This window comes from Electrophorus electricus, chromosome 13, assembly GCF_013358815.1.
Source record: "Electrophorus electricus isolate fEleEle1 chromosome 13, fEleEle1.pri, whole genome shotgun sequence".
Classification (NCBI taxonomy): Eukaryota; Metazoa; Chordata; class Actinopteri; order Gymnotiformes; family Gymnotidae; genus Electrophorus; species Electrophorus electricus.
Genome location: NC_049547.1, coordinates 6,463,633 through 6,482,767, shown reverse-complemented (window position 1 = coordinate 6,482,767; position 19,135 = coordinate 6,463,633). Strand labels below are relative to the sequence as shown.

Below are 19,135 nucleotides of genomic sequence, written 5' to 3'. Positions count from 1 at the left end.
GTGAGCTGTAGGCAGCGTCCTGCTTGTTGGGATAGATGGCAGCATTGTGGTGTGTGCAGGGCAGCCAGCGGCCAGGCGAGGTCACATGACCGTGACCAGTGTCCTCCTCCAATCACACGGCTTCCTGCACTTCCAGCCACTCCCATGCCACCTCCGGTCTTCCAGACGCTGCTGCTGTCACACAGTCACTCAGTTAGCAGAAAAAAACATGGAAGCTCACAAGCAAACAAAAGTAAACAATATAAATGAGGAAATTTAAATCAAAAGACATTACAATGACATTACAGTGGTGTGCCAAATGTTAGAATCAGTGACAATAATCAGAAACAATATTGATGTTGGTGACCAAATTTAGATATTTTTGGTAAGCATTATTTACAAGTAATATTTCATTTTTTCATTATTTATAAGTTTTGCAGAATTAAAATGCCACAGACAAACTCTGTATACATGCTTGTGTGCAATTAATAGATAGCTCCTGAGTAATAATACACATGAACAAATGGGGAATGTCACAGACCTAAAACTACACATGACAGGCTTGGCTTCAGTTGGGGAACTTTGTCACAGACAAAAATGTCCAAGACTGTTGGCCATAGTTTACAAACATAATCCATAAAATAAAGAAACAGCTGTATGATTTTTGCTGTGTGATTCTAATATTTTTCACACTGCTGTAAATTACAGTTCAGAGAAGACTTCTGTTGGTTAATTAAAGCTTCCTGAGTTGCTATAATTAAGAGCACGATCACACAGCATGCAGAGGGATGGCTTTCCTTTGAGCAGCTAACGCTCCACTCTTCCAGAAAGCTCCGTCAGATGAAATGTCTGAGAAAACTCTCTCTCTTTCTCTTCTCTCTCTCTCTCTCTCTCTCTCCACTCTCTGTCTGCCTCTGCCTGTTCTACACACTCTTTTATCATAATGCGTGTGTGTGTGTGTATGTGTGTGTGTTTGGGGAAGATCTAAGAGACTAATGTAGTCAGCGAGATGCCCTCTGTTTAACCCAGTAAAACAGAGACCCAGGCACTCGAGGAAACGGGAGTTCCCCTGAGTATATGAATGTTGTAATGTAAAGATTAGAGAGCTCTCTCTGGATCTCACTCTGATATTGTATTATACACAGTAGTTTTGGCAGTTTGGCAATTGTCTTACTTGACAAAATATGCCGTGTTTTTGTAAAAATATGTTGTCACCTTAGAGCATTTCCTAGAGAGTTCTCTTTGCTAAAGAGAACGATAATGAACATATTAGCACTTTTGCAAGGTAATTGTCTATTGCTATTTGTTATAATCTGTGGCTCTGAGGTCTTTGAGAAGACACCTGCAAATGGTCTTAGGCTGCCAAGACTTACCAACCATGTAGTGACATGGTGTGTAGTGACATAATGCTTATAAAGCGAAAGAATGTCAACAACTGCTGTATAGTAGCTGGTTGCCGTGGACGCATATGCAGCGAGGAAGCCTCAGATATGTTTGCCTTCATCATTATAGACAGACGTTTGCTTTTTGGTCACTGCAATTCAAGTCCAAATCAATCTTTTTTTTTTTTTTTTCTGAGAATCTCACAGGCAAAAATAAAAAGTTTGTTGTTTTTTTGGCCTGTGGGGCCTTTTTCACATGATGACCATATATATTTAGGTATAAACATACACACACATTTTTTCTCTAGTTCCCTAATTTTCATAAGAAATGCTTTGTCCCCTGATGACAGTCCCAACCTTTGGAACATAAATTGATTCTAAAGAGGAAATTAAATGGCACTTATTACACTGTCTAACCAGTAACCCGATGTCATTTGTCTGTGGTTTGATAAATGTGCCATGTGTTCCTACCTTTGGCAGTAAGCAGTGAAAAGTGCAGCACACATAAACCTGCCTATCTAATGAATTTCCACATCCTCTCACCCCCTCCACCACCACGTTGACTCACAAGAAGTTAATGATGGATATGGTGATTTTCAGGTGCATTCGTGATTAAATTGTACACGGTCTCTTTATTTTTCCTTCAACATTTCTTCTTTTGTTTTTTTTCCTCCTTCATCGCTCCATGGAGCTGCTCCCTAACACTGAGCTGTTATTTCCTAAGATTAACATGTCTTAACCCAAACGCAGCGCGTGCTGATTTATCTCAGTTGTGAGGATAAAAGAAAATGATGGGGGAAGGCCTGCGGTGTGTTCGGACACAGAGCAGCGGGAACATTCTTTCCCATGTTTCTATCTGCCTCCATACTTTTTATGGTCGTGCAAGAACGCCAAAGGTTTGCCTGCTGTTTACCGACAGCCGTGATGCTTGACATCTTGCTTGTTGTCTTGCGTATGACCCTAAGTGAGTATGGTGTACGGCAGATGACCACAGTGATGATGGCGGTTAGCGCTGATGCATGGTGACGTCCAGCTGGAGAGGACGATGCAGGCCCTGTAATTAGCACGTTAACACGGGCTCGATAAGGACACTCCTTTGTCAGGCCACGTGCTGCCCTTCGCGTGGCCGGAGCTCGTGTTTTGATGTTTGCATTATCACCACCAGGGCTAACAAATTGAAGCACCAGGGCTAATTACAGCGCCTAATGAAGTGCAGGCAGCAGCCATGCCCAGCCGCAAAAACCTCGCCATCGCCTTGCATTAGTCTTTCATCAATCACGCTTTTAAACCAATGGAGCGCAGTGGTGAAAGCCCTGTGCACCGCCTGGTCCGACATTCTACTCCCCTTTTCTCTCTCTGTTTTTTAATGTTGCTTCAGTAATTGCTTTTTCAAACCTCCCATTCTACCTTCCCCCAAAGACAGACAGACAGACAGACAGACAGACAGACACACACACACACACACACACACACACACACACACACACCCTAAGTGTGACTTGAGTAATAGTTCTTTCTTTTTTAATTATTGTGGTAGCAGGCCTGATGGAAACAGGAATATTTGGCCTAAAATTATGCTTTGCTGTTTTCTCTTGTTAATCATCAACAAAATAATGCATCAAAATGCTATGTGTGATGTATGATGCGGGTTTAAATGTGAATTATATTCAGTATGTGCAATAAATACATTTTTTAAAAGTAGCACAACATGCACTAGCACAAAGAGAGGATATGGATATGGCATCCATGTGTACACCATGTACAGATACACACACACACATATCTGACTGGACTACATTAGTGACCAGGAGGCTCCGAGTGGTTCACTATAACTGTTTAATAGGGTGATAAAACATTTCCCGACCCCTTCATTTGCCACGTAATAAACAGTTCTCCTGACGTTCCTCTTACTTTTTATGTTATATGTGTATCAATTAACCCCACGCCATTTCTTCCATTATGTCAGCATTTCCCTTTTATATTGTTCCACATACAAATAATGTTAAATAAATATCATTTGAAATATTATTTTAAAAGGTCTACATTTAATTGAAGGGACTGCCTTTTAAATTTAGCAGAAAACAATGTCATTTTAATAGTTTTATTCACAGATCATTCAATCAATGGCACTGTTTTCAGTTTAGTTTAATGTGAAAATAGGACAGCATTGCAAATATTATTTATCTACGTTAGAGTTTGAAATTAGAGTTCTAAGTTATGGGATAATAATGGAAAGTCTATGGATATATAACCAGTATATAACCAGTGCTCTTTCCCAGTAAGAACAGACATCAAAGATAGCCTCTTCAAAAGCATCTTTGCATTAAGTAAGTGTCAGAGACTGGCCCCTCGCTCCGCTCCACCGAGCTCATGTATTCCTGCCTCTCAGCTTTGCTTTGCCTTACACTCGCCACACCAGCACCAACTCTTAGCCTTCAAACAGCCAGACATGACAACCTTCACATTTCTGTGGTGCAGAGACGGAGTCAGCAAAGAGCTAAATGCTAATGTTTGCGCTGCATATGGGGAGAAGCACACGGAAGAGATGCAGCTTCTGCGTGAATGCTCTGGGGCAGATCGCGGTGCCTGCTCTGCCACACAACAGCCCAAGCGCACACAAATACACACGCATACACACACATTCACACACGAACACCTCCACTAATGTCCAGTCATTGTAATTCTCTTATATGAAGTTGCTGTATGGTTGGGGGAGGGGGGGGCAGATTTGAACTGTGTTGTTCCTGCAGTTGGCTGGCACACATGATCCTGCTTTTGCATGTGCACGTCTTTGCATGGTATTCACCATATCCCCCCACCCCTTATTCCAGGGTTTGATTAAATTAATTAAGGCAGAATAACACTGGGGTTCCAAGGACAGCCGTTTGTGTTGCATTGCCAATAGCTCACTGCAGCCCAGCAGAAACCTCATTTAGGTGACATGCAATGGGATTCTTCAGTAGAGGCAGGGGGGTTACTTTTCCTGAGCAACAGCATGATAGAACAGAATTACATGAAGTACTGCATCATTTTGGCATCATCTGGTAATCGCAGGAATGATTGGATCTGTGTGTGCGTATGTGCATATGAATTTTTTAAGATAATTATGCTATATGCTATGTTATCTTTGAAAAGTAGGATAAAAATCATTATACACTAGGCAGTCTATTATGCGTGTGTGTTAACTGAACTTAGATAATTAGATAATTTGGCACCAAGTTTAGAAGGCCTTTACAAGCAAAATATGTTATTCTTTCATGAAACTCACACGACTGGGCTTTGTTCCCAGTGTTCCAGAGCTGGCCATACTGGTCTCCTCCTTTTCAAAACATTTGCCATGGCGTGGTCCATGGTTCCTCTCATGGCTAATGCAAATTATTGCACCATTTGTGTAGCACTAACACATTCCAGAAGGGCCTAAGCAATAGTTCCCGAGCTGTTTGGTCTCTCCCCGTAATCCTGTTAAGTCTCAGCTGAATATGACAATGAAAAACGAGCTAGATTAAGGACGAGCACCTGCGGGGAGGGTATGCTACCCCTTTAAATTCCAAACCGCAGTTATGGGGGGGGACACGGGGCACCTTCCACTGACGAATGGAAGTGCTAAACCCTGTTGAAAGAGCAGCATTAGAAGCCTCACTTTGATGGGCAGAGCAAGCGGGGGGGCACATGTGCATAGTTAATCCGGGCTGGGTAAATGGTAGCATAAGGAAGAGTTTGTCACTGTTTCCTATTATGGGGCCATTAGTGGATTATGGGTAACATGTACGCAGGGACTGGCCCCTTCACGTTGCTGCAGCCAAGACTCTGATCGCAACTTTTACAATGTTAGCGCTCTCATGAATGTTTGCAGCGTAGGCACGTGGCTTGCTTTTCTTCCATAGTGTTAACTAGTGCAAGCATTTGTTAGTGCACGTGGAGGTTTGTTCCCTGTGTACGTTTATACGCATGCTGGACCTGAGGACCGGTGCAGGTGGAGAGGTGGCCTCTGCAGCATTTGTCAGCACTGTGTTTCTACTGCTGAAGTGCTGAAACATGGACAATGTTTCACGGCTCTTCCTTTCTCAGTAGTATGCCTAAAACAAGTGAAGACAAGTAGAAATCGGATTAGTTAAACTGCACACATTAGAGAGCACTATCTCTATCTGTAATTCTAACATGCAGATCAAGTGCACACGACATACACATCTTCTCTTTTCTAATCTCATATTATTGACTATACCGACTATGTCATATCTGCCCTTTTAATTATACATATTTTTTAATATTCCACTAATAGATATGACACAGACGATTAAAGTGCCCATGTTTGATTTTTTTTGTTGTTGTTTATTTGTTTTGTTTTTTTTATGGCACATGCAGTGAATACCGCATATTTCAGCAAAGCCTTCACTGAGGACATTATGTTTGGTTTTTTGTCTCTGATCCTCTTTCTCCACCTCAGACTGAAGTCCTTTCTTCACAGGAGAAGAAATAAATAAATAAAGATGATGATAAAATAGGACTTTGGTATGTGGTATGCATATTTCATCAAGCATCTGAATAACGCTGAATTATTATGCATTGCCATCTTGGGGTTGGACTGATTACCATATACCATAAAGGGTTTCTCTTTTATCAATCTAGGCCTGATTGTTTTTTTGCCTGTAGATATCCTTTAGCATGCAATTGTCTGCCAGCTCTTGCTCCAGGAAAGCCGAATTTTCAGCAAATATTTGCCTTTCCTTTGGTGCCTGTTCTGAGACAGTCACCATTTTCCATCTGTATTCATTTAAATGCGTGCATAGGACATGCTTTTAATACACACAGGGCATGTTTTTGATGCACACGAGACATGCTTTTGATGCACACATGTGGCTGATACACAACATTCTGAAGTTTTTGAATAACTAAAGCAAAAACATTCTATTTCCCTTTGTTACAATAACATACAGTAAAGCATTTTTACACTGCATTTTGCATGTCAGTCCTATATTAAACAAAAACTCACTTTACTTGCAAAATACTTTCTCATCACATCTTGCAACCTTTTTTACATTATTTTGTTCATGTGAGATTATGTAAATTTCAGCAGGCAGCATTGATAATTTTTCACCCAGCACGTGTTATCCAACATTGTGCGACATATTGAGTTTGCTCTCATTCTCTTCTCAGTCCATAAAAATCAACATAAATACTAAGTGGTCCTAGTGCTCCTGGTTCCTAGTCTAACTTCGCAGCGCAAGGGATAGTGTTTGCTTCAGAAGTAGAGGCAGCCGCGTATGAAAATGTCCTCTGCCATTTCTGCTGGGAATTACGCCATCAAATTCCCTCTAGCTAAAATACCGTAAACTCGTTTCAGCCGGAGCCCGGCTCGATGTCAGGGTGTCGGACTGCGAAAAGTGCCTTGGACACATTAGAACTTGACAGGGTCCCTTCTTGAAATAAGTGAAATTAATGGAGCTCCTTTCATGTCCGACAAGGCCGCGGCACCCCTTTCACGCTGCTTACAGTCAGAGAAAAGTCAATACTTTTTTATTACTCCATGCTGACCTACATTCTGTACTACAAGTGCTTGCCGACTAATTGGTTTCAGAGGGGAGAAAAAAGAACAGCTTCATCCCAAAGAATGTTGAAGCAGATAAATCAATCGCGTCTTGTTTTTCCTTCTTTTCGTTGGTTAAAGCCGAGAAGACATGTGGCAAGTGCGGGGTTAAATGATGGTTCCAGCGAGCGGGAAAGTGTTGAGGCTGGAAGTAAGCAGGTAAGTAGCTGCTGAATGGACACTAATGAGAGGTGCCCAGCCCTGTTCCTGCAAGGCCACAGCAGTGCACGCTTCAGTGTGCTCTCGGCTTCAGTACACTGGACTCAGCTCGTGAAGTGTTTAATATTTACCTGCTCAGTGGAATATAGAGTCCTTAGAGTGTACATCGCCTCCTTCAGTTCCAACCATGCTTACAGGAGTTTATATAGTTCATATGATGTTCGCACACATCATACAAATGACGGTGTCCGGTTCTTTTACTGAGTCAGATGTAGTTCTGACACTGCCTTTTTTTTTTTTTTTTACTCCGCATTATGAGAACGTGCTGACGTTCTAGAATATGCTCCGCCTCTTCCTCGAGCTGCCCCTCCGGATCTGCCCGTGCCCCACCCCTGCTCCACCAGAACGGCGGTTCAACATGTTATCATTTTGATTTTAACTCTCTCCCACAAAAACACGGGGCCCCGTATCCTGCCCACTCCAGTGAAGCCAATCGTAATATGATTCATTCCGTCCCATCTTCTTCATGTTCCACCTTAGTGAAACACAAACAGTTTAAGTTTTTACCCTATTTGCGCATCCCCCCACATACACACACTATAAGACTTGCTCTTGCGAGGATTCTAAACGAGCAAACCAGCGTATTTTATGCAGCAGCGTCCACTAGCGCTTCCTCCGCAGTTGTTGGTGTCAGCACTGAGCGCTGTTTACAAGGACGACTCACTGCAGCCTGTCCCGAGGCCCTGACAGACAGATGATTGTCACGGCGGCGGACGCTGACTGACAGAGAGATCACATGCATGCCTGCCAGAAGGGAAATTGTCAATGCCCCAGTCTGTGACATTAGTTTGTCCTTGCTCAACTTCGTCTTTTTTTTAGTTAAAAAAAGAAACAAAATATATAATTAAAGCGTCTCTCTTCACTACCTCCCTTGCTCCTTCTCTCCCCCCCCCCCCCCCCCCTTTTGAACCTGACTTCACTCCTCACACGTTCTCTTTGTTATCCTGCCGGCGCGCTCAGCCTTAGCTCTCGGAATAGTAAGCAGCGCTGGAGAAAGGTGCCGTGCCATGTTTTAGACCAGGTCTGCCTCTAGGGGGGGTCGGTGAGCATTACCACACACCTAGAGAAAATGAGGAGGCAGGCCTATGAGTACAACAGCAACTAGGCCACTTGCAAAAGGCTGAATCCAGTCCAGCTAAAAATATCTGACGCAGAATTTTTTTTTTTTTTTTTTTTTTTTTTTTTTTTTTTTTTTTTTTTGTGCAGAGCTGCAAGAAAGAGGTCAGGATTTGTGTTGTGCCTCTCACATTCATCATTAACAGGCTGACTGGGCTTGGGAAAAAACTGTTCAAACTATGATGAAGAGGGCATGCTAGTTACAGCAGCGAGTACTTCACTGTTAGCATCACTGCTGGTGAGCCACACAGTGAAGGAAAGTGTGTGTGTGTGTGTGTGTGTGTGTGTGTGTGTGTCTGTGTGTGTGTGTGTGTGTGTGTGTGTGTGTGTAATTTCAAATGCACAATGCACAACTTTTAAAACCCTAAAAAATGGATGTTACACAACACTGTTACACAACATTCCTATAATTAGTTGTCTTATCGATGTAGTGGTGAGTACATAATCAAACACGTGAAGTTTGCAAATTTGCAAATGACAGACTCTTGCACATTGGAGGCATCCTTAACAAATGCAGAGATTTGGTTTGAAAAATCTCTTTAACTACATGAAAGAAAATGACTGACATGGAAGAGCAGCTACCAGTCCCAACTTTTGTGTGTGTGTGTTTTCTGGCAGTAGGAGCTACACGTTGCAGCATAGTAAATAATTGCTACAGAATATTTAAATCATTACACATTATTGCAATAATTCATTGTTACAGTTGATTATTTATTATACTAAAATTATGTGTGTGTGTGTATGTATGTATGTGTATATATTTATTTATTTATTTATTTTTTAAAAAAACTTTTTTTGTTGTTGTTTTTGTTTTGTTTTGTTTTTTTTCCCCTTTTTGCAGCCTTTCAAGACTGTGTTTACAACCTGCCACGTCTTCGATAAGTTTGGACGGCTATACTCCAGTGCTGGTAAAATTGTCTAACGGAGCAGAAATAAATAAGTTCAGTTACACATTTTTCTGTATAAATTCGTAAATTGATATCAAATGTTTATTTGCCTGTCATTTATTTTTATTCAAGAAAACATGTAATTACAGTCGTAATTACATTTAACAACTTTTTAGTTTTAAGAGGGACGCTTGGTGAAAAGAATGCAGGCTATTATATATAGCCTGTTGCTTTTTCCCCTGCATCCTCATTCCTTTCTGGTTCCATTGTTTCAAGGCTATGGCATACGTTTCAAGCAGAAGATGATCTTAATTTTTTATGTTTTTATGTATATAAAGTCAATTTTAGTGAATAGCATAAATTTTAAATGAATAAAGTACATTTTATTCACCCTGATATAAGTTTTTTTCGTTTTGCCTTCTCAACGTGAATTTGAGACAGTGCCTCAACGGTATCACAAATGGTGGAAATTCTGCTAGCCGTGCGCAGCACTGAATGCTGGGGGATTGTCAGTCATCCATCAGCAGCCATCACCATGCAGTCAGCCACCTGGTTGCATGGGTCCAATTCTTCCCCCTCCCTGAACTGGGGGCTCATTTGAATTGTTTCCCACACAGTGTTTCAACCCCCCAAAAATGTCCTTTAATTCCACTGAGTAGGAAAAAGGTAAAGACGACTGAGCCAGACGTCTCCTACGAAGATTTAATTTGCACATAGAATTCTGAGTGCTTTGTTCTGTTGTGGCGGTGTGTGTGTTTTCGTGTGTGTATGTATCTAAGTGAAGCCTCCTGGCTGACATCACCAACGCCCCCCGAGACAGAAGCAGCAGTAATTTGGAGATGCATGAGCTATCTCTTTGATTGCTCTCAGTCTAAGGTAGTCCATCACTTCACAATAACTCAACTGACTGCCTGACTTCTGCCTCCGAAAATAAATAAATAAATAGATAGATAGATAGATAGATAGATAGATAGATAGATAGATAGATAGATAGATAGATAGATAGATAGATAGATAGATAGATAGATAGATAGATAGATAGATAGATAGATAGATAAATAAATAAAAACCGCTGCTTTTTCCATCAAGCGATTAGGATAAAAGGCTTCAGCATCTCCTTCCACTCACACCGAGGTTGGACATCCCTCTTGGGCCAGTGAGAAAAAGGCACCTTGCACATGAAATACAGGTGCAACACTTTTTATGTTGTGGCAGAGCAGAGGATTGTGGAAATAGGCTTTTTGGGTTAAATATAATGGCCCATATAATTAGACAAAGTCTTAATCAAGTTGGGTCTCTATTAAAAGAAGCTCATTCTAAAGAGGTAGCCATCTCTGAGGGCATCCTTATTTCCCTCCTAAACTGTTGCTAATTTTATTCTGTAAAAGCTAAAATGTTCAGGCACACCAACCTTTCTGAGAAAACGCAGGAACCCATAGGTATCAAAGGGTCACTTGCCAGAACTTTTTCACCAAAGCAGCCATTCCCAGTCTCCACTAGCAATCAGGACGAGCTTATTCATAACCCAGCCCCCCACGCTGGCTCCCTCGTGCCTTCTCCTAAACGTCGAGGCTGAAGCGCATTGGCACTGCTGCTGTACTCCATATCTGACACAGCCTTCCTGAACCAGTCTCTCCCAGAGACGGCATGAGTGTGAGGCGTGTTCTTCGGAGGGCGTGGAGGCCCGTATGGGAGTTCGGCCAGGGCGGTGTCAGGACGTCCTCTCGCAGGCTGACAGGAGAGAGGAGAACATAAGCGTTCAGATGCCATAATGAGCAGAGACGGGCACTGTGAAGATCAGTCCGAGAAGCAGATCTCCTTTCTCAACATATGGGTGGGAAAGTCCTTGGAGGAGGGTGTTCAAAAGTTTGGAAATGTGTGTGTACAGTGTTATTTTATCCAAATTGCTGTTTTGATAGAGCAGTGGCACATACGTGATGAACAGCTGTCATTCACAAACTCAGCGACCTCGGTGAGAGTGCTGTCAGACTTTCAAACTACACTCAGAGCAACGCAGGGTCAAACTCAGACAGACAGAGCAATTTATGATGGCAGAGCAAAGCTTTGAAAGCATCTGCTTTGTCTAAAAGGGCTGTAACATTTTTTTTCTTAAAACTGACAGTGTTTGAATGACTGGCATTCTATTAACGTGGAACATTCATTTAGTCTTTAGGATAAGACAGTACCAGATGTGAGTACAATTATCTACCAGTAACTAGCTAATGCTAACTTAACTTAACTTTCTGTTTATGTCATTTCTGTGTCCAAAATAGTTTAATGCCTATTCTCGTATTTTTACAACATGGTATTTTGTTGTTTTTCAAGAATGAGCAATTAGCTGAAGAAAATTGAGCGTCTGCATGCAGCTTTGAGCCTATAAGAATGCGGTATCAGTTTGATGATAGTAGTCTGAGAGAACAGCATTGAGTGGTAGTTTATGGTACACAAATAATATTTAATTAATACAATTTAATATAACTTAATTAGTTAATGATGGTACAACAGGCTCTTGAATGAACTGAAAATATATTTCAATTTGACCAAATTGTTGATTAATGAACATTTGCACCAGAAGTGTGTACAGAAATGGCAGTTACTGTTAAGTGTGGCTTTAGCAGGTTTTCCATATTTCACATTTCCCAGTGTCTCTTGATCCAAGCACACTCAGGGTGGGCGCCCAGTTCATTACTAGGCTGTGTGCCTTAGCATAGATCATTATTTCTGTTCCAATTGCATTCATCTGGGAAAAGTTGACCCCATATATTTCCATGATGAAAACTACCCAGAACTCTGGATGCATGACATCTTCACTCACCATGCAGTAGTTAAGGGGTGAACACCCCCAGACCTCTGTGGTCTCTCTAGGACAGTAAAAGCTTGCCCTCGGGTTACCGGGCTTCCTGAAAAGGGCCATGTGAGAACTGCTGATCTTGTGGGTCAGTGCAGTGCTACAGGTCAGAGTGATCAGTCAGCCTGTCAGTCAGTGAGCAGAGAGGGTCCGGACATGGAGTGTGGGGGGTCCTCCTCTTTTTCCAAAGCCCGGCCAGCAGCTTCGGTGAGTGGGGAGAGGAGGTTGGTCGGAGGGCTGACAGTGAAGTGATGGGCTGTCTGAGCTCACTGCTGTGCCACAGCAGGACATGTCAGAGGAGTTGGCTGGCCTCCTACCTGTCTCTCTGCCCTGTCCATCTTTAATGCCTCTGGAAAGGCTAGAGGCACTCTCCCTCTCTCCCTCCCTCTCTCTCTCCCCTCTCCCTCTCCCCATTCTCTCTCTATCTCCCTTCTCTCTCTCTCTCTCTCCCTCTCCCCCACTCTCTCGCTCTCTCTCTCTCCCTTCTCTCTCTCTCTCCCCTCTCTCTCCCTCTCTCTCACACTGCATGTAATTAGACTGCAAAGGAAATGTGGTAAAGATACAGCAGCTGCATTAAACTCAAATCTCAGTTGAGCATTGTGCACTTGACATTACACACACACGCACGCACACACACACACACACGCACACACACACACGCACGCGCACACACACACGCACGCACACACACACACACGCATGCACGCACACACACGCGCACACACACACACACACACACACACACATACAGGCGGTATGAGACAAGGTGCAGCTTCAAAATAAGTTCTAGTTTTCGTATGAGTGCATGAGTGGATATGCAGAAGGCTGTGGGAGGCTCCTGTGGAGACAAAGCTAGAGCGATGAGTTGTTCATGTCCATCCTCTCACTCTGTAGCACGCTAGCACAGCCTGCTAACACTGCGGCTCGGACAGGGCCGCTGCTGCCATGCTAGCCTGAGCGCACACGCTGTGCTGAAACTGAAACATTTTTCATTTCACAATAAAGCTCACATTAATTTATCTGAAGGCAGCCAATACTTTTCATTCACAGCCAATACGTTTCCTCATCATCTTCATTCTGTCTTTTCTTCCATCTGTAGATATAGCTCCGTACCCACTTCATGAAAATTCCCCTCATTTAAAATGATTTGTAGTTTTAAACAGAACGGATGTGAAATCTCCTCCATCGTCCCATAAGTGGAGGCTGAACTTTGCGTGGCGCTTAATGGCCTCGTGCGAGTGCTGTTTGAGGTGTGTGAAACAGTGTGAACGTGCGTCAGGCAGGTCCCAGCCAGATGCCAGACCAGATGTGTCGCCCAGCTCACTTGGGTGATTCCATAATTACATTTCACATGCAGATCTGAGCAGGCACTTTCTATCACTGATGCCTTACCCTAACTAATTCCTGATTTCGTGACAGTTTGGGATGAAGAACCCCATTTTACTGACCATTGTTGGTGCTATATACTACAAAAGGCATAACTCTACAGCCCTCTTTCTGGGTTTTGTTCATCTGTCTGCTTCATATGGCATTGCGCCGACACTTAAATTATGAGGGGACAGGAGATCACAGTTGTGCAGGTTTTTGTGTGTCCTTCAGCACCAAAACTGGAGAACAGTACCATTCATCTGTTCTATATGAAGTGCAGTGTAATGCTACCACGAAGTTGCTTTTATACTGTGGCTCTCAAACAGTCACACACACACAAAAAAAACAACAAAAAAAAACACCTTTGTTTTCGACTTTGATCAAGACTTTGATCTAAAACACAAACATCAGAATGCCAAATCAGGTGATGAATGAAATCCAACGGCCAAGACAATGATGAATACCAATCAGAAGAGGTATGGACAAGCATTTGTTCAGTGTACTGCATCATAAACAGACAGGTGTCCAACTTAAACACATGTATTGGCAGGTGTGTACCACTGCCACTGCTCGGCAGCCTGAGTGACAGTGCATTATTGATAGACAGGATCCACTGACATGTCTTCAAACACACACACACACACACACACACGCGCGCGCACACACACACACTCACAGAAAAGCTTTTATCTTCTTTTCCTTTTATTTTCAAGGTTCACAGAGCATTGCGCCATCCACAGAATTTCACATAAAACAATAGACAGAAATAGCGGATCTAATAAAAACTAATCTGATTAACGCATGGTATGTTTCTCTCTAGTACCCTTAATGACAGCTCCAATATTTCTGGTGGTCAGGAGGTTTCAACTGGCTGGAAGAGCCAGTCTGACAGAACAGAAAATGGAGATGCCGATAACGGCTGGTGGAAGAGGGTGTCAGCTGCCGCCCCTCCGGAGTGACCTCGGCCCTGGCGGCCGCCCCGGGCGCTGGCAAGGTGGACAGGTACAGCTCAGCGTGCAGGTCTGTGCCCCTGCCTGGCTCGGCTCACGGAATCAATCAGCCCACCTGTCAAAGGCTAACCCTCGCAGACGGGCCAGGGCAGAGCACGGCACAGGGTGCCACTCCCACGGGGAGTCCAGCGCAGAGAGCCAGCATCGGGCTGTGCCCCTCTCTCTCTCTCGGTTTGCTCCTCACTGAGATCCTGCTTCACATTCTTTCCCTCTCCCTCACTCACTGCTTATGAACGTGTGTGGTAGGTGCTCTATACTCAGATCAAGGCTAATTCTAGACCGGAACGTTCCTTAGTTAGGGTTCTGCATGCAAAATACTTTGGTGGCAAGCTCTCAGCTTAATGTGTACCCTTTAGATATGCATTTTATGATATGAAGGTCCATAGTTATACAAATCACTATTGCATTTGGATGCTAATAACAGAAGCTGCAAAAGGCTAATACATCAAAACATTGCATTGTTTTCCATAAAGTCAAGACAACACCTTGGAAAAATTCACACATTATGACCTCTGACAGTGGACAAAGGATCCACTATGGCCTTTTTTTGAGGATTTCCTCAAGCTGCGTTCTCCTGCTAAGAGTAGGATGAGCTTCCTGCTCTTGCTCCTCACACATACATGCACACTCACACACACACACACATGCACAAACATAAACATATGCATGCACTGACACAGCCTGCCTAAGTCTGAATCTTGCATCACCTCAAGAAACTTGTAGCTAATTTCATTTCTTTCTTTCTTTTTTGCATGTGGGTGTGTGGGTGTGTGGGTGTGTGTGGGGGGGGGGGGGGGGGTGAGGATGTAAATGAGTGCAGACAGCTGGTGCCTTCCTGGTGGCGAGGAGTGATGGAAGGCCCGGAGGCCTCACTCATCAGCCCCTCGTCCTGCTGCCTCCTCCTTTCAGACAGAAGCCCACCAGGGAGAAGGCGGGGAGGCTGCTCCAGCAGCGGGACCAGATGGTCCGCGAGGTAAAAACGCGCCTCATTCGGTTAGCGCGATGCTATCGCTCACCTGGGCGACGGTGCTAATGCCTGCGCGGCCCACGGGCGTGCGGAGGGTTCGAGAGGCGAGCCCGCTTCAACGCCGCCCGCGCGAAGAGAGATCAGCCTTCCGGTCTGCTTTGCTCGCGCACACATGATGCCTGACTTCACAGGATGGCTGCTACCTTCTGTTGCATGGCCGGACTCCATTTATTTAGCTCTGTGTGTGCAGACTCCATGTCTTGGCTCCTTGTTAAGGTATTAGGATGTGAGCGCGTGATGCAGCTCTTCAGTAACTAAGGTTTGGTTTTGATGTGGTTCCACCAGCACACTCAGGCTGAGCAGCTGACTCCCAGTCTCCTATACAAACAGAAAATGCTTCCTTCAGAAGGCTACATTATCTCACTACTACCTTCCATCATGTCCTCTGGTCATTGTTCTCATCCGTTAAGCCGTTTACAGTGCTTCTCATGTCAGGTTACCTCCACTCTCCTTTCACAACTTGAATCCTGCCAGTTCAGCTGTTGACTTGCTACTGTTTAGACAGATATGACTGCACGATGAGTGTCCCTACATATACATGAGCAAACATTTGTAAAAAAAAAAAAAAAATGTCTTTCTAGGAACAATGACAGAGCTCAGCTTCAGATTACTGAGGCAGGAGTAGCATTCTACACAACTGCCAAATTAGGCTGATCATACAAACGTGACTATGTGTCAGGTCTGAATAATATGAATTCTAGTCAGGTTACAGGACATCCATGCTCACATGGTCAGTGGCCATTGTCATTATAAAAAAAAGGTTTTAGACACCAAATTATCTATTACCCTTATAGAAAAGGACCTCAGGAGAAATTAACTATGCCTAGATATAGTAATAAAATGTCAGCTAGATGACCTTGTCTAGAAAAGATATGACCAGCATTCTGAATCATATCAAAAGCCCTGAGGGATAGATTGTGTCTACATCTATTTGGCCTTTGACCAATAAGTAATTAACATATTTCTATTTTTCAACATTTATTTTTTGAGTGAAATTGAAGGATGTCTCTGGACCATCTCTAACCCAAGATAAGACTGGGCGCTGCTGTCAGGTATCACACAGCAGTGAGGTGAAAGGTCATCCCCACGGCACCCGTCCACCGACCTGCCACTGAGAGAGTTGTCAAGTCGTCTTGTGAGCTGCATTCTCTCTCGCTCTCTCTCTTTCCACTGCTTGACATCTGCCAGCTAGCCTAGAACTCCCAAGCCTCCCCCCCTGCAAACAAGGCTCCATTTACAAACACAGTCCCCTGTCCGCTTCTCCAGCTCATCAACATTTAGATATAGTCATCATTTACTGGGCCAGGGCCTGTCAGCTAACATATGGATGTCAGGCACAGTCTCTGGCAGACAGGGAGAGTGAGAGGGAGGGAACAACGGAGAGACGGGTCAACTGCATTAGACGTGGAAGAGGGGGAGAAGTCAGAAATAAACAGAAGAAAGGGAGAAGTACTGCACAAAATATTGTGGGCAGCGCACAGGGAGGGGGTGTGTGAGTGTGTTTGACAGAGAGAGAGAGAGAGACAGAGAGAGACAGAGAGAGACAGAGAGAGAGAGAGAGAGAGAGAGACAGAGAGAGAGAGAGAGACAAGAGAGACAGAGAGAGAGAGACAGAGAGAGAGAGAGAGAGAGAGAGAGAGACAGAGAGAGAGAGAGAGAGAGACAGAGAGAGAGAGAGAGAGACAGAGAGAGAGAGAGACAGAGAGAGAGACAAGAGAGACAGAGAGAGAGAGAGAGAGAGACAGAGAGAGACAGAGAGAGAGAGAGAGACAAGAGAGACAGAGAGAGAGAGACAGAGAGAGAGAGAGACAGAGAGAGAGAGAGAGAGAGAGAGACAGAGAGAGAGAGAGACAGAGAGAGAGAGAGAGAAAGAGAGAGAGAGAGAGACAGAGAGAGAGAGAGACAGAGAGAGAGAGAGAGACAAGAGAGACAGAGAGAGAGAGACAGAGAGAGAGAGAGAGAGACAGAGAGAGAGAGAGAGAGAGAGAGACAGAGAGAGAGAGAGAGAGACAGAGAGAGAGAGAGAGAGAGAGAGAGAGAGAGAGAGAGAGAGAGAGAGAGATTCAGGCAGAGTGGATTAGCCCTGAGATTCACAAGAGTGCTGCCACAGGACCCCAGCAGCCTCCTGATCTATCAAAAACTGATGGAAAGACACAGTTCAATTTGTCCCACTTTCATAAAAGATAATTAAGCTGTCAGTCTCCACACTCCAACAACTTCATTAGATTGGAAGTGGAGCACAGGCTGATGTAAGGGGGAGCGGGGCGGGACGGGTCCCAGTTCGGAACCCCTCAAGCACTTCCCTCACTTCCATATCCTCCCCTCCACTAAGTACATGTCAAAATATCGATGGAACACAGACATGTGTTTGCAATAAACACAAGTGACATCTCACAGTAATGGCTTATGTTAAATAGTGCATGTTTCCGGAAGAGGGAGCTTGACACCGTTTAGCATAACATGGAAACGCATGAAAAAAATTAGAGAGGGGGAACACAAATCAATTTCGTACCACTGAACCATGGAGTGGTCTGGAAAAGACCTTTTGCTTAAAATAATGCAACACTATCTTAAATTGAGGTTAGGGGGTCAGCCTGTTGTCACTGCTCTATAATCATGCCAGAATGAAATTTCATATGCAGAAATCGTTCAAGAACGAGCTCATCATAGAAGGTCGATTATAGCCAAGAATTCCACTGAGGGGCATGACACACAGCCTTCTGACCCAGAAGAGAGCCGGACCTCACAGGGCTACGAGCCCCACAGGTCATTACCCGCTGAACTCTTTCCACAGTCTCCCACCTCCGAGATTAACACAGAAATCTAAACTTTAAAGGCGTATGAAAGGGGGACAAAACGTGCTACACATCCTCTATTATCTAATCACTAAAGCATGAAAGCCCAGAGTACATCAGGACTGAAAAGCCATGAAAATTGTATTATGACATATTAAGCAATCGCTAGTGGCATTCCGACGTCTGCACGAGGTGTAAATTGCGCATAGTCTGCATGTATGGCATGTGCTAACGGCCTTACTAAATCGGGCACTTACAGTGAACTTTTCAAAATAGCACACAATTAATGAGCACATTAAGCTCGTCGGTTCCAACAGATGCAGCCCTCATAATTACCAGGGGAGATGGCACGATCCGCTGTTAGTGAGCGTGCGGTCTGTCTCTTTCAAATGCACATGCCCACACGTTCATGAGTTTATGTGGATAACTGGGCCAGGTGCGAGACCCCTCATTTGGTGTCCAGAGTTTTATGACCCAAGCTGACCAGCACGGAGTCCAAACGGCTGACCCTAGTCCCGCTAGGAGGTCCCTCTGATGGGATGAATATTCAAATGCTTCCCCATCTCTCTGGCTGAAGGTGAAGGGGGCTTGTCGAAGACATCTCCTCCAACAGATGGACCACAAGGGCCCATCTGCTGGTGAGGCAAGTAAACGCTCAATGATGCGTCGCAAAATGATTTAGCTTTCAAGGATGCTCGGTAAGTAGTTAGCGATGATGGTGGCAGCACCACCGCATGCAAACACTCTATTTTAGATATGATCTATTACCTCCATAAACGAGGGGGCCTTTCTTAAAGGGCCAGCGCCCTAATTGTGCAGCTTCATTCGCATTCAGCATGAGAATCAAAATCAAATTGTCATTCAAAAGCCCACTGCTTTCTCTTTCATAAATGTCTTCAAAGTTATCAGTTCTCCACACA

General features: G+C 44.0%; 1 protein-coding gene across 1 annotated transcript in view; it reads left to right on the top strand.

Annotated features, from left to right (window-relative positions):
- Nucleotides 1-9,536, top strand: part of spata17 (spermatogenesis associated 17) — a 28,363-nt gene extending 18,827 nt beyond the window's left edge. The window contains exon 10 of the mRNA XM_027014066.2: nucleotides 9,122-9,536. Within this exon, the coding sequence (XP_026869867.2) occupies nucleotides 9,122-9,202 (81 nt within the window). The 3' untranslated portion in view covers nucleotides 9,203-9,536. The remainder of the gene's footprint in view (nucleotides 1-9,121) is intronic.
- The last annotated feature ends 9,599 nt before the right edge of the window (nucleotides 9,537-19,135 follow it).